The sequence below is a fragment of the Lycium barbarum genome, chromosome 9 (genome assembly GCF_019175385.1).
Source record: "Lycium barbarum isolate Lr01 chromosome 9, ASM1917538v2, whole genome shotgun sequence".
NCBI lineage: Eukaryota > Viridiplantae > Streptophyta > Magnoliopsida > Solanales > Solanaceae > Lycium > Lycium barbarum.
The window spans coordinates 125527896-125542571 of NC_083345.1; the positions used below are offsets into that span (position 1 = coordinate 125527896).

The 14676-nt window shown below is 35.4% G+C and overlaps 1 protein-coding gene across 2 annotated transcripts; it reads right to left on the reverse strand.

Annotated features, from left to right (window-relative positions):
* Positions 1 to 721: 721 nt before the first annotated feature.
* On the reverse strand, positions 722 to 14318 carry LOC132609932 (mitochondrial inner membrane protein OXA1-like). Of its 2 annotated transcripts, none has more exons than XM_060324145.1 (10): positions 14164 to 14318; positions 13144 to 13595; positions 11916 to 12006; positions 9658 to 9705; positions 8776 to 8834; positions 6323 to 6398; positions 6097 to 6228; positions 3282 to 3389; positions 2451 to 2505; positions 722 to 1240 (listed from the first exon to the last, which is right to left on the reverse strand). In XM_060324145.1, the coding sequence occupies exons 2-10, from the start codon at positions 13581 to 13583 to the stop codon at positions 951 to 953; spliced, it is 1299 nt and encodes a 432-aa protein (XP_060180128.1). In that variant the 5' UTR covers positions 13584 to 13595; positions 14164 to 14318; the 3' UTR covers positions 722 to 950. The 2 variants fall into 2 exon arrangements, with proteins under 2 accessions (XP_060180128.1, XP_060180129.1); XM_060324146.1 differs by having other exon boundaries at positions 13144 to 13591; positions 14164 to 14317.
* Positions 14319 to 14676: the final 358 nt, after the last annotated feature.

The window sequence follows — 14676 nt, forward strand, 5'->3', positions numbered from 1 at the left end:
TTTCGAAAGTCAAAACAAGGTTATTTTTTTTTACGCGATTTTTTTATACGCTTTTTAAATATTTTAAAATGTCGTCAACTATTGTGACTTATAGTATAACGATCATAATTTTAAAAGTTCGACTCTCAAAGTTTGAACTGTTCTACATAAATTGAGACAGAGGGAGCATAAAAGTGAGTAGTATTTTATATGGCTCTCTTAACTTATTTTTAGTCAATTTCGAAAAGAATGATACTTTTCATTAGTTGAAAATATAACTTCAGTTTTCTCAGTTTTACCTTAATTGCATACTTTTACAGTCAAAAAGATATTGTGCGATGTTTAAAACTAAGGTCTAAAAATAACTTTGAAATGGTCAAAAGTCAGGATTTTTTTCAAAGGTCATATTAAATGAAAAAAGTTAGAATAGCTTATAAAATTGAATAACTACCTAGGCTTTTCAACGTGGAGCACAAATTTATGTGTAAAAATATACTCAAAATAACAACAGATAGCATACAAAAACTCATAATTTTGAAATACAATGGAATAAATGCTAAAATTTTAAGGTTGGACCATAACGTTTAAACTTTGAATCTTACTCTATTTGAGAGTGGTTAACAAAGCTAATACACTTACAATCTGCTAGGAACAAACTCAAAAATGGATTTGCTTATTACAACAACTGCATCTTATATTGCAGTATTATGGTCATCATTACAATTTTTCTCGACAAATAGTCTTTCTTGAATGCCTATATTCGTATAAAAAATGAAATATTACAAAAAGGATAAGTGTTCCTGATGGTATTGCTATAATTTCTATAATTCTCAAGAATCATAAACTTAGTGAAAAAATGAGCTTCTACCCCAATTATTTCAACTAATATACTAAAATTGTGTGTATATGGACCACCAAAAACCTATAATTAGTAATCTGCTTGACCCATTTTCTCCTTCAATCAAGGGTGTTCATCGCCTCTTCCTGTTCTTTCTTCTTTTTACTTGCTTCTCTAAACTTTCGATCCTTCGACCCAGAACAGAAGACGACGATGATGAGGAGGATGATATTCCTTGACTAACGGGTTTTGAAGCCACAGCAGGCGATGATTGAGCATGCTGTTGTTCTACTATCTGCTTTTGCGCTGCAGCATATTTCTTGAGAGTTTCGAAAAATGAGAGACCCGGTTTTTGTTCAGATCGAGGAGTGACAGGTACTATAGGAACGCCGAGAAACTTCTTAACCTTGGGATTTTTAATCACTGGCACACAAGAAGAACACGAGATTGAAAGTTAAAACATGTTAACAAGAGTTTGAAGGACAATGCACACTACAGGAAAAAAGGAATTAGCGACGGATAAATTCTGTAGCTAAACAGCAAAATTCATCGCTAATCCTAATTATCAACGGATTAGCGATATATTATCAAAAAGGGTCAAATTTACACCCAAGTATGATTTATAGTTTAAATTTGCCCTCCGTTCAAGTTTGGGATCCAATTTGCCCTCCCAATTAGGATACTTGATAAATTTGCCCTTATATGGATGGAAATCTGACTTGGACTCCACAACACAAAAAAATTAGCCACGTCAGATCCATGTAGGATCCCATACCCAACTCAATTAACCCATAACCCGGCCCATTTCCCCATCCCATGACTGATCTCAAATTAGTTCTTTGTTTCATTCTCGCCCTCCACCAAGGTATTATCTACCATGAAACAATTGTAGTCAATCCTAAAGTTACTCCATATTTATTATCCTTTTGCCACCAGGGCCTAAAAATATGCAGTACAAACTACGAATCATACATATTTTCATTATCAAGGAGCTGTCGTTACTTATTTCTACCCAAATAACAGGCAGTCCTAAACGATATTCAGACCAACATGGATACATATCTTTAACTGCTGTACCCAAAACCTACTTCTCTTTCATACCGGCATATCATTCTCCATCACCATGTATGAGTAAAGCATACAAGAACATCCACAGCCCATAAAACAGAGTATTCTAGACCACAAACACCAGTCCTACAGGTTCGAGACTGAAAATTATTGAACAGACAGTCGGACACTCTTGGCACACCTTGAGATGCACAAATTAGGAAAACGGATCGGGTTATGGGTTAATTGCGTTGGGTATGGGATCCTACGTGGATCTGACGTGGCTAATTTTTTTGCGTTGTGGAGTCCAAGTCAGACTTTCATCCATATAAGGGCAAATTTATCAAGTATCCTAACAGGGAGGGCAAATTTGATCCCAAACTTTAACGGAGGGCAAATTTAAACTATAAACCATACTTGGAGGGTAAATTTGACCATTTTCCCTGTCAAAAAATTATGTTTGCTATAAGCAATTTAGTGATGAAGTTCGTAACTAATTTCAGTTTTTTTTTTTTTTTAAGTAGTTGCTGTGACCAGATTCAAAAAGATGAATGCTTTTGAAGGAAACGAACCAAAAAATACTAACCTAATCCATATGAGAGTGAAAATAGATTTGAGGTCATCCAATAACAGAATACCGCCTGCAATGAAACAAGCACCCTTAACGTTCATCGACATATCAATATGAACAAATGAAACGATAACCAAGCAAGAACTCAAATCTAAATCCAAACACGAAGCACATCGCATTACAAGGATTACGTAGCGCAGAAACAGACATGACAGCATGCACGAACCCGTCTGACAGAGATAGAACCTTTGGATGCACTAATCACATATTCTAATACCTTGGGTTAAGGTAAAAATAGAGAAGTAAGGCTGCATACACACCACCCTCCCAAGATCCCACTTGTGGAATTATTGGTGTATCTTCAAGCAGTTGAGAAGTTAAGAATATTTGCAACTTAACTAATAAAATATAGTAAAAAGAACAAAATACATATTGATAAGGCTCAATAAAGAATGGCAGGGGAATAACGCTATTCTATTTGTCTAGATTTCCTTCAGACAGTCCATGAAGAATAGAAATCGCGGCATGCCACCCAATTCAAATATCATATTTAAGTAATCTAAAAAGCAGACAGCTGACGACCGATCCTCTACAAGACTCTGTTAAATTTTTTATTACTAAATATATGCCGCCACCCTTTTCTTAAGCATGAAAGTTATGAATGTTCTCAATCAGGAAACCAGGAAAAAAAGAAGATAATTGTTGGATACAAGGGCAATATGAATCGAAAGCATATCTATGTACTTCTGGATGTACAAAAGTTCTACCTTAGATTCCTCAAAACGTAGACAAAAAGGATAGATACATGATAAAACCATTATAAATGAGTTGGTTTAGATTATTTACCTTGGGAAAACCAGCAGTAAATGGGACAGTTAACGCAGCAAAGCCCCGTGAGAGATTTTTTATAGTTTTAGCAGAAGGATTTCCTTCTAATCCTTCTTGAGCATTGCACTGAGAAAGAACAAACTCCAGTTAACAAAAATGGCCAGAAATTACATGGTGTGAAGATATCTCAATAAAGGCAGCAGGATCGGTTAACGATTGGTAGAGAACTGAGCTTGATATCAACATAAACAGGAATATTAAATCTTCATGAATCTTCATGCACTTTAACTATTGCCCCATAAAATAAATCAAATGTGGAAATTTGAGGGAGACGTGCAAGCAAGCAAGCAACATATTTCTAGCATTACATCAGACACCAACATTATTTGATCCCAAATTTAGAGCAATGTCTATTGTACCCTCTTCAAATTCTACTAAGTCACTCGCCATTACTTCATCAAGACCTTAAATACAAGGAATGCCATCGCCTACTTGAAGAGTGCTTGATATTCGCCTGAGTGTAGTTTCAATTCGGTGATTAATCCATGTGACTAAAGAGATACTTTTTTTACTGATTTCTTTTATTTGAATAGATTTTTTTCCACATTTTGTCCAATTTCAATTTAAATCCACCCAAAATAGGATTTTTTAAGAATTAGATTTGTTTATATTCTATTAAATATGTTATATAATGTCATTTTTTTCTTTCCTTATTCCTTCTACGGCGCAGGGTTAAAATCAAAATATATTTGTTGTTTTCTCGATGTTTTCTCACTTTTTGATAAAAACCATTCAGGAAAAGTGTTTTAACAATATTTTCGGCAATAATTCTCGTCGAATCGAGAATAAAGTTTTCATTTTGTAAATGCCAAATCATGAATTAGTAACTGCTTCCGATTTCCAAAATGAAAAAACAATTTTGTTGAACTTTCTATTTTTGGACCAGATTTAAAGGTGATAGAAAGCATGGCATTGTGGAACTAGAATAAAAAGGAGTCTGTTGCCAAAACACCATGAGGCATCTAATGGTTAAAAACAGTCTGTTGTATTATTCCAGACGTCTGAGAAGAAATAATTATGGCATAAAGATGATATATGGCATAAAGATGTTCCCTTCAAGGTTTCTTTCCTCACATGGAGAGCCTTAGGGAATAGACTATCTGCGGAAGAAAGAGTTGCAAGGTTTGGAATTGAAGTCAACACAGGATGCCATTGCTGCACAACCAACAACCTGAATCCTATTACTGAAGACACTGATCATCTACTCTGCAGGGGAGATCAAGCCAAAAAGATCGGGAGATATTTTGCAGGCCCCCTGGGAATAGACTACAACATCATAAATCTCAAAATGAAGCTGCTAGCTTGGTGGAATTACAGGGGACACAACTTCATTGCCAAATTTATCACTAGAATTCTTCCTCCCATCATTTGTCGGAAGCTATGGAAATCTAGATGCAGCAAAAAAAATTGAAAACATAAGACCTTCCTTTTATAGAACCAAAACTAACATCCTTTCAACTCCTTTGCAGATTTTAAAAAGCAAATTTGGAAGAGCCAAATTGGGAGAAGATTGGAGCACAATTAGTAGAGCTTGTGAAGCAAAAATTGAACAGAAAATCTCCAAAATGGTCAAATGGATCAAACCAACTGCTGAGAAAGTGAAGTTGAACAGTGATGGAAGCTGCCTTCTGGGCATATGTGGAGGTGGAGGTCTGATCAGGAATAACCAAGGGAATGTTATTTCTGCCCACTAAATTCCCTTGGGAGCATGAACCAGCAATATGGCAGAAGCAGCCTCTATGTTGTTTGGACTCAAATGGTGTGTGACAAATGGTTTCAGGATAGCTGGTGGAGAAACAGATTCACTGCTTATCACTAAATGCATTAGAAGGGAGTGGAAAGTACCCTGAAGGATCATCAACATCATAGAAGAAATTCAAGAACTAGTTGAGGAGCATGGATTTGAAATCTCTCGATTGTTTCAGAGAGGCTAACAGACCTGCTGACAAACTGGCAAGTCTGAGCTACAATTTAGATTCAATCCATGTCTTCAACTCCTTTGCAGGACTACCTAATCAACTCAAGGGGCTTGTTAACATGAACATATGGAATTTACCTTCTTTCAGGATCAAAAGAGCCAAACCAGAGCACATCATATATGATCCTCCATAAATATTGTACATTTAGTTTTTATTTTGGCTAGGACTAACCTTAGAAGTCTCTACTACTCAATGATCATGTACAAAGTTTGGGATGCCAAAACTACTTGTAACTTTTGGCACATCAATGATCAATGGAGACAAAAGTTTTTTTTTTTTTTTTTAAAAAAAAAACTATGGCATAAAGTGCTTAGAGCTTGAGCTGACTTAACTTGAGTCATACCTTTGTACTCCCACCGTATCTGACACTCAATGTATGTGACACTCATTCCACTTTAGTCAGTCCCAAAAAGAATGACACATTTCTATATTTAGTAACAATTTAAATTTAAAATGCTCATTTTACCCTTAATGAGATGATTTATAGCCACACAAATATATATGGCTTGTTTTAAACTACAAGTATTAAAAGTCTTCCTTTCTTTCTTAAATTCCGTGTCCACACAAACACCGTCACATCAATTGGGACAAAGGGAGTATTAATTAAATCTCTACTGTCTCGTTAAAAAAATAAAAATAAGAAGGGAAATTTCTCTATACAGCTTCAAACTGTAAACAGCATCATCAAGCTATGAAGTCATCCAGAATAATGCTCCATCAGAAAATGGAAAAAGGTATAGTAGATGAAGGCACCATAAAATAATATACGTTGAATAAACAAAAGGACATCTCACCTCGACTGTTATCCAGAATGTCAATGCTGTCAAAACTGGAAAGATATACATACTATCTGGAACAGTTAGATCAGTAAACCAAAGGACTCCCCCTTGTTTGAAAGAAGGGACTTTTTCCACCATGTTTGAAATCTGCATTTTAGGCGATAAAATATAGTCTTAAGAATGAAAATGGTTGGGTGGGAAATTAATGACATTATAGATAGCAGAAAGGGGATAATCTTACAGCCATAAAGAAACTGACAAAGACTGGCCCTTGTATTAGAATTCCTTTCATGGGGGTGAAGGGTCCAACTCCATGTCTGCAAGAATGTCATAGAGTGAAAAGACATCCATCATATTGAAACAAGTCAGACAATTATCGAAGAAAAGAACTGCACCCAAGGGTGTCGCCTAGTGGTCAACGAAGTGGGAGCAGAATCATGAGGTCTCGGGTTCAAATCTCACAGGAGACAGAAACAAACACACTAGGTGATTTCTTCCTATCTGTCTAAACCTTGGTGGACAGAGTTACCCGGTACCTATTGCAAGTGAGAGGTAGCAGGTATCCTGTGGAATTAATCGAGGTACGCGCAAGCTGACTCGAATACCACAGTTATCAAAAAAGATCAAAGAAAAGAATTGTGACAGTGAAGTCCGTGCTCCATCCCAATTATACATTGGGAATACATAAGATGATTAAGGATTCCAAATGAAGATGTAGATTTGAATTTTAGTTCTTCCCCAAACCAGCTATGGTTCTAATATATGTTTCATTGACATGAAACCATATAGTTTTAGCAATCTAATGGAAACAAAGAAACTACTACTTGTATAGGTCTATAATCATACTCTCTCCATCCCAATTTATGAGAGGTAGCAGGTATCTTGTGGAATTAAACGAGGTACGCGCAAGCTGACCCGAATACCACAGTTATCAAAAAAGATCAAAGAAAAGAATTGTGACAGTGAAGTCCGTGGTTGAGCCAATTATACATTGGGAATACATAAGATGATTAAGGTTTCCAAATGAAGATGTAGGTTTGAATTTTAGTTCTTCCCCAAACCAGCTATGGTTCTAATATATGTTTCATTGATATGAAACCATATAGTTTTAGCAATCTAATGGAAACAAAGAAACCTACTACTTGTTTGACTAGGCGTGGAGTTTAAGAATGAAAGATAGACTTTCGAAACTTGTGGTCTAAAACAAGTCACAGATATTTGTGTGCCAGTAACTCATCTCATTAAGGGTAAAATGAGAAGTTTAAAGTTAAAATGTTACTAAATATAGAAAGGTGTCATTATTGTTTAAAATGACTAAAAAGGAAAAAGTGTCCCATAAATTGGGACAGAGGGAGTATGAAATAATCAACTTAACCATCACTTCTATACATGTACCATTATCATCATTTAAAAAAAATCATGGTAAGTGCTAGAAAGAGCCAGCGGCAAACCCAGAACTTTTAAGTCATGGGTATTCAACTGTCTTCAATCTAGAGTTGTATACTTTTAAAATTGGGTGCTTTAACCCAGAATTTGTGTTATTAATATTTCCCTATATAAAAATCTAGTGTTTGGGTATAAACAAAGAAGCACCCACTAATACAGTATCTATTTAGGTCCGCCACTGGAAAGAGCTACCATAGTTATCTAGTAAATCCAAAAGAACATTGAAGGAGGCAATAGAAACCAGGAAAGACCAACTCCACAAATAGTGAAGTAGGGGGTGAACATCTAAACGATCATCAGCGCTGAACTTCTAGAAATTAGGAAGTTCCTACACTAAATAAAAGTTGGAATAGATATCCCCAAAAGCCGATGCACATCTTTAAAATTGTTGATTGACGACCTATATACCAATCTCACTCAAATTTTTATTCATTTTTGTCAGCCCCTCTCTAGAGTTCCGAAGGTGCAATTATGATCCTGTAAGAAGAGAAATGAAAATGATCTACTCAAACTATTTGCATGTTGAACCCACACGTATCAGAATAACCATTTAAAAGTTCAACTGTAGTGGAATGCAAAACAAATGTTAGAATAAGAGGAAAAATGTACTCGCTAATCAGATTAGATGAGGGTGGCAAAATTAGATATGAAAACATGACCGCCCAACCTGATGAAGTTAATGACCCACTCATTTATTAGCTCAGACCATTTTAGCCCAACCATTTTAGCCCATCTAAAAATCGGGCTGATACGTAGCCCAAATAGACCCATTGAAACCTTGTCAAAATATTTTCAAAAAGACATTTTTTTATTTGATATGTTATATATAGCCACAATAAAGAAGCAATGGTTTTAGGTAATTCAAAAATTATAGAAGAACAAACTAAGAAATTAAAACTTAGTAAGACTTGGGCGGGTTGGTTTATGACCCGCTTTTTAGCGCAACACATTTCGGCCCAAGTATTTTTTTGTGTGTCAATGACTCGCCCATTTATTAACTCAAACTCATTTTGACCCGCCCAAATCCATCCCAACCCACACACTTGACACCCCTAGATCATATACATGTGATGAAAAGTTAAACCACAAACGTAAATTTGCATAATCTCTACGGAAGAAAAGAGAAAAAAGAGGAATTTGTGGTTTATGCATGCATATGAGAAAATAGTTATGTTTTATCAGCTACTCCTGGTGCAACTGAAACAGGTCATACATTAGTGGCTGGATCATTAACGAAAAGTTGCTTACTCCTTCATAGCTGCTTGTATTTTTTGTTGACCTTCAGCCACAGCTGCTGGAGCATGGCCCTAGTAAAAAAGGTAAAAAGTTTAATCAGGTAATTCTAGCATACTAGCTTATTAAAAGGAAAATGTAATGAGAGTTCTATGTAGTTTGTTACTAAGAGTCCTGCAATCAAGAACCAAATCAGCATGGGCGCATCGATATATTGGCTAATTCAGAAAAGGGCTAATAGCATTTTCGGTCCTTAGTTATTGGTAAATTCGGATTTTAGTCCCTATAATATTTGACTAAGCACATTAAACCTTCAATTAATTGAAATTGTGCAGTTTTGATCCCTAGGCTTGTGAATATTCACAAATTCTACATAATTATTAACCGTTTCAACACTCAATTACTCATGCGATATGTTAAATTTGTATTGTTAGTTTGTTACTTCAAATTTGACGGTAACATAATTCTGTAAATAGTCAAATATAACATTTTTCTACATGAAGGGACCAAAAACACACAATTTTATTAATTGAAGGTTAAATATGCTAAGTCATATAACACAAGGACCAAAAGCGAAATTTATCAATAACTTAAGGACCAAAAGTGCTATTACCCCTTCAGGAAAATACACATCTATTTGTAGTTAGTACTAAAGAGATAATGATATAGAGGGCGGTATAGAGTCTAAGAATCTTGTAAGAAAGCACAAAGGCAACATGCAATAATAGTGAATTCTAAAGCACTATGTTAACATCTCCAACTGGATCACATAAAATAATAGGGTGTCTCATAGCAGAAACACATCACAACGAGGTCACAAAATTTAACTCAATGGGTAGCTCTACCAAAAGGGACAAAAGAAAAGAAGAATCAGAACAGAATCATATTAAAACCTACCCTATTTTCCATCTCTTCGTTAATTTCATCCAGCCTTGGCTTCAGAATCTGCAAAAGATATGCTTGTTAATAAATGGATGGCTACTCTACTGAATTTCACCCCCCCCCCCCCCCCCCAACCCCCAAACACCCCCAAAAAAAAAAAAAAAACGGGATGAGTTGCGAAGAAGACCAAAATTTAGATAGACCATGATAAATTAACAGGAAACAACTATAATTCTTCTTTATGTATCAGGCTTGTCTAAGAAATGTAGAACTGTTTTTTAAAAGATTACACTCAGATGCAAATAGTTGATTACTTCAACATTTTAACAAATTATATAAAAATTCACAGAAAACTCCGCCTAAGTGAACTTCACATAGCAGGTCTCACATCAAATAAAGGAGAAGATTGTAATAAGTTGACAACCAACGTAAAATAGTCAAACTTTTAAGAATCTACTGAGCTAAGAGAAGAGAACTCAGTCATCACTGCCTGCTTCAGATTAGACAGCATTGTAACCACCTTACTCCTTAGATTTTGCGAAGACACTTTTGTCGAATAGAACCAGGAAAGCACGTGCCATCTCTTTGTACTTGCAGGTAGCAGTTCCAACAGATGAACTGCTAATAATAAAATATGAAGACGTTTACAGAAACTAAAATTGAGTTTTATTTTTATTTTTTGATAACTGTGGTGTCCATCTTGCGCGCACCTCAACTAATTCCACAGGATACCTGCCACCTCTCACCAGCAACAGGCACTAGGTAACTATGTCCACCAAGCCAAGGACAGATGGAAAGAAATCACCTAGTGTTTTTGCCTCTGTTAGGATTTGAACCTGAGACCTCGTGGTTCTCAACTCACTTCATTGACCACTAGGTCACACCCTTGGGCGTAAAAGTGTGTTTTATTTGATTAAAAAACTATTTGCATGGCACTACCGTAATTTCACTCTTTTTTTTATAGGGTACCAACTTATGACAGTATTTTTAATGCAGGGATACTATCGTGTATCTCACTCAGAGTTCATAGGCTCGTAGCTAGGACTTTTTACTTAAAAGCAAGAGTCCCAATACAACTGCTTCACTATTATATTAGGAGAACAAACGATCAAGAACAACTTTAAAAAAAAAAAAAAAAAAAGGAAGCTCCAACAGAGTATAAATCTGTTGTTGCTGTAGTGTATAAATGAAATTTGCAAATTGCTTTCAGGTTAAGGTTGGAAAATGTCCTTAGGCCTGACCAGAAAAAGTTGGAAATCAATTTGATGCAATTTTTGTTGCTGAATAATGTGAAGATTATATGAGGTGAGCAAAAAACTTTTCCCTGGATCCTGATATTAACTCAAAAAAAGAGCATTTACCCGTCGCCTGCTTCATCTGCAAAGCTTCCTCTTTTTTCTAAGATAACACCTTTACCACCACTCTGCTTAATTTTTTTTACTTCACTTTCCACTTTCTTTTGTGAAACTTTCTGATAAAGCAGTGTCCTAGTTGGGCCTTAGGCCTTAAGTAGGATTGGCAAATTAGGCCATGAAATTATGACCCGCCCAACTGGCTCAGCCCAACCCAGTTCAGCCCATTTAAAAATTGGGCCGATATGCAGCCCAAATTGACACATGAGAAACTTTGTCAAAATGTTTCAAAAAGACTTTTTTTTATATGTTGTAGCCATAATAAAGGGCAGCCCGGTGCACTAAGCTCCCGCTATGCGCGGGGTCCGGGGAAGGGCCGGACCACAAAGGTCTATTGTACGCAGCCTTACCTTGCATTTCTGCAAGAGGCTGTTTCCACGGCTCGAACCCGTGACCTCCTGGTCACATTGCAGCAACTTTACCAGCCAGTTACGCCAAGGCTCCCCTTCATGTTGTGGCCATAATAAAGAAAAAAATTATTAGCTACTTAAAAAATTATAAAAGAACAAACAAAGAAATTAGAACTTAGTAAGAATTAGGCAGGTTGGGTTATGTCCCGCTTTTTAGTCCGACCCATTTTGGCCCAAATTTTTTTTTTTTTTTTTGGGGGGGGGTTCATATTAACTCAGCCAATTTTGACCCGCCCATTTGACACCCCTAGCCTTAAGATCCTATTCTACGAACGCCAGTGCACTAAAAGATCGTTATAACAAAACTGCCTTAATATGTTACTTAATAAATAAACAAGGAGAGGCTCCATGAGCTTTGAAATGCTTTAGAATCCTAGCTAGCAGGTTAGGAAGGAATTGACAGGAGTGCTTAAGCAAGACTAAGGTCAAGATGCACTAAAGAAAAACTTACAGCGAATTTTGAAGTAGCTTTGAGCTGATTAATCATCACTGGAAGAGTTATACATCGAATAACAATAGTTGTAACGACAATTGATGCCCACCTGAAGAACATTCAAATTTTCCCAAAAACGAAGTGGTCAGTCTTTTTGTGACAACATAAACCACAAGTTGATTTTAACTTGTGAATGTTACGTTACAACCAAGAGAGAGAAACAAACTATGCATGTTAAGGTTTCCTGCGTGTTTCAGATAAAACATTTCCTACATCTGTTAAAACTCTGAGGAGAAAATCTCTCAAAAACCAAAATTAAAAGCACCTTAAAAGTTACAACACGAAAAGAGAACTTCAATGTATGCAAGGCCTTCCAAGTGTATGAAAACTCCCGAATAACAAATGTATGAAAACCGATCAATCAACATGACATGCTACGAATTTGAATATAGGTCTCAAATTAATCCTCAATCTTTTATAAACCTATCAAGCTTTCAAAACACACACACACACATACATATACGTGAATAAAGTAAATAGATTCATAAACCTTTTTTCTTCACAATGGAAAAGACTTCTGGAACATGTCCGTTCCCTCTTTAATCCGAAAATTTGGAAATTCCCCTCTATTCTCACCTAAATTTATAAAAACAAGAATACCTATGCCACTCTCTTTCCTTTTAACTAATTCATCAACTGAAACAAGCAATGTCATGCATTTCATTAAGCTTTTAAAGGACACACAGATTGTGTGTGAAATAAAAGTAAATAGATTCATAAATCTTTTTTCTTCATGGAGGAAAAGACCTCTGGCATATGTTTCCTATCCCTCTATAATCCAAAAACTGGGAAAGAATTTGTTTATGGATCACATTATCCCTCTCTTTCTCACCTACTCCCTCTATCCCAATTTATGTGACACTCTTTCCTGTTTAGTCAGTCCCAAAAAGAATGACATTTTTCTATATTTAGTTAGAATTTAACATTAAACTTTCCATCTCACCCTTACTGAAATGATTTATAGTTACACAAATATCTGTGACTTATTTTAGACCGCAAGTTTCTAAAGTCTTTCTTTCATTCTTAAACTTCGTGTCCAGTCAAACACCTTCACATAAATTGGCAGAGGGAGCAATATTTATCAAAACATGAATAATTATACCACTCTCTTTCATTTAAACTACTACATCAGTTGAAACAAGCAATATCATGTCACTCTAACAAGCAATTATCATGTCATTCTTACCAATCAAATCCAGTAAAAATATGAACATAATCGATCAAATACTGCAATGCTTTCACCGGCAAATACGACTCAGCAGCAGCAATTGCCACCTCATTCACAGCTGGAACTTGAGAAGCTACAGCCTCAACAGCTTTATCAGCCAGCTCAGCAACCTCACTAATGTACTCTATCTTCTCGGCTCCACCACCAACACTACTAGACATATTCCGGGTGAACAAAAAGCCCGAATTCAAAGGTGAAGGGCGCAATCTCCGATCTTGAAATGGGTTAATTCCAGTTCTGGCGTAATGGGGTTGAAAAAAACTAGGAATTTTTGCGTTTTCACAACTGGGGTCGTGGGTTTTACGATCGTCATTGTTGGAGTAACAAAATGCCGGAGTAACCCTTTGTTGCTGATATAGAAACTTAGCTCTTATCGTTAAGCTTCGCCTATAAGCCATTCGATTTGCTTCCTTCAAAAAAATGAAAATTTTAGCTGAACAAATAAGTAACTAAAAAATTTCCTCCACCACCACCCCCCTCCCTACATCACCATCCCCCTCAACAGAAGGTTTCCAGCAAGGTTTAACCATTTTCTTCTTCTTCTTCTTCCTTTTTTTTTTTTTTTTTTTTTATACATACAATTTCAATAAAATGACATGTATATATATATATATATATATATATCTGCCTAATCAAAAAAAAGGTCTAATCTTGATAAAGTTTGAGTCTTTTTCTGTTTTCCCTTTTTGGGTGTTTACATATTTAACCAAAAGAACCAGCAAACAATATATTCATCAAAAATGTCAACCTAAGCTCCAATTCTTGATATGAGTAATTTAAACACTAAACCCTAAACTCTTATAATTATTCAGCAACTATGAAGTACATATAATACATAAATGATTGAAGAATATGAAATCACTACTATTTGGATCCAGTTATACTCAAATTCAAGATCCCCATTTGAGGGAAAATTAAAATAATTAAACTGGTACTTCCACTTTCATTAAATAAATAAATTCAAGATTGAGGACTTACAGTTAAATGTTATGGTTGGTTTGATGCAACAGACAACTGAAACATGGGAGGGTTTAAGCGTGGGGTTTAAGGTTTTATGGCTATGAATACCAAATGAGTTTTATATAAACTCAAAAGAGTTTTTGGTCAATTTATCACTTATGTTTGGGGATAGTTTTAATTTTGTATTTTAAATATATTTCCTCGTCTCATAATAAGTTTCACTCTAACTAAAATACGCATATTAAGAAATCAATAATAAAATGTGAAGTTTACCCTATATAATAAAAATAAATAATTTTTTCTCTTAATTAGAGCATACACAAGTAGTAAATCTTTTTGACATTGGAATCTAATAATACCAAGTTACTGTTGCTTCTCCAGTCATCATTTAAATATTACTTTAACTTGTCACTTTTTATTTAAGGGTAGAATTGAAAAAACTAGTCAATTTGCACCTTGATTTCCTATTATGGGACGGAGAGAATAATAGTGAGCACTTTATGTTCTCTATGTTCGTAAAATTTGAGCATA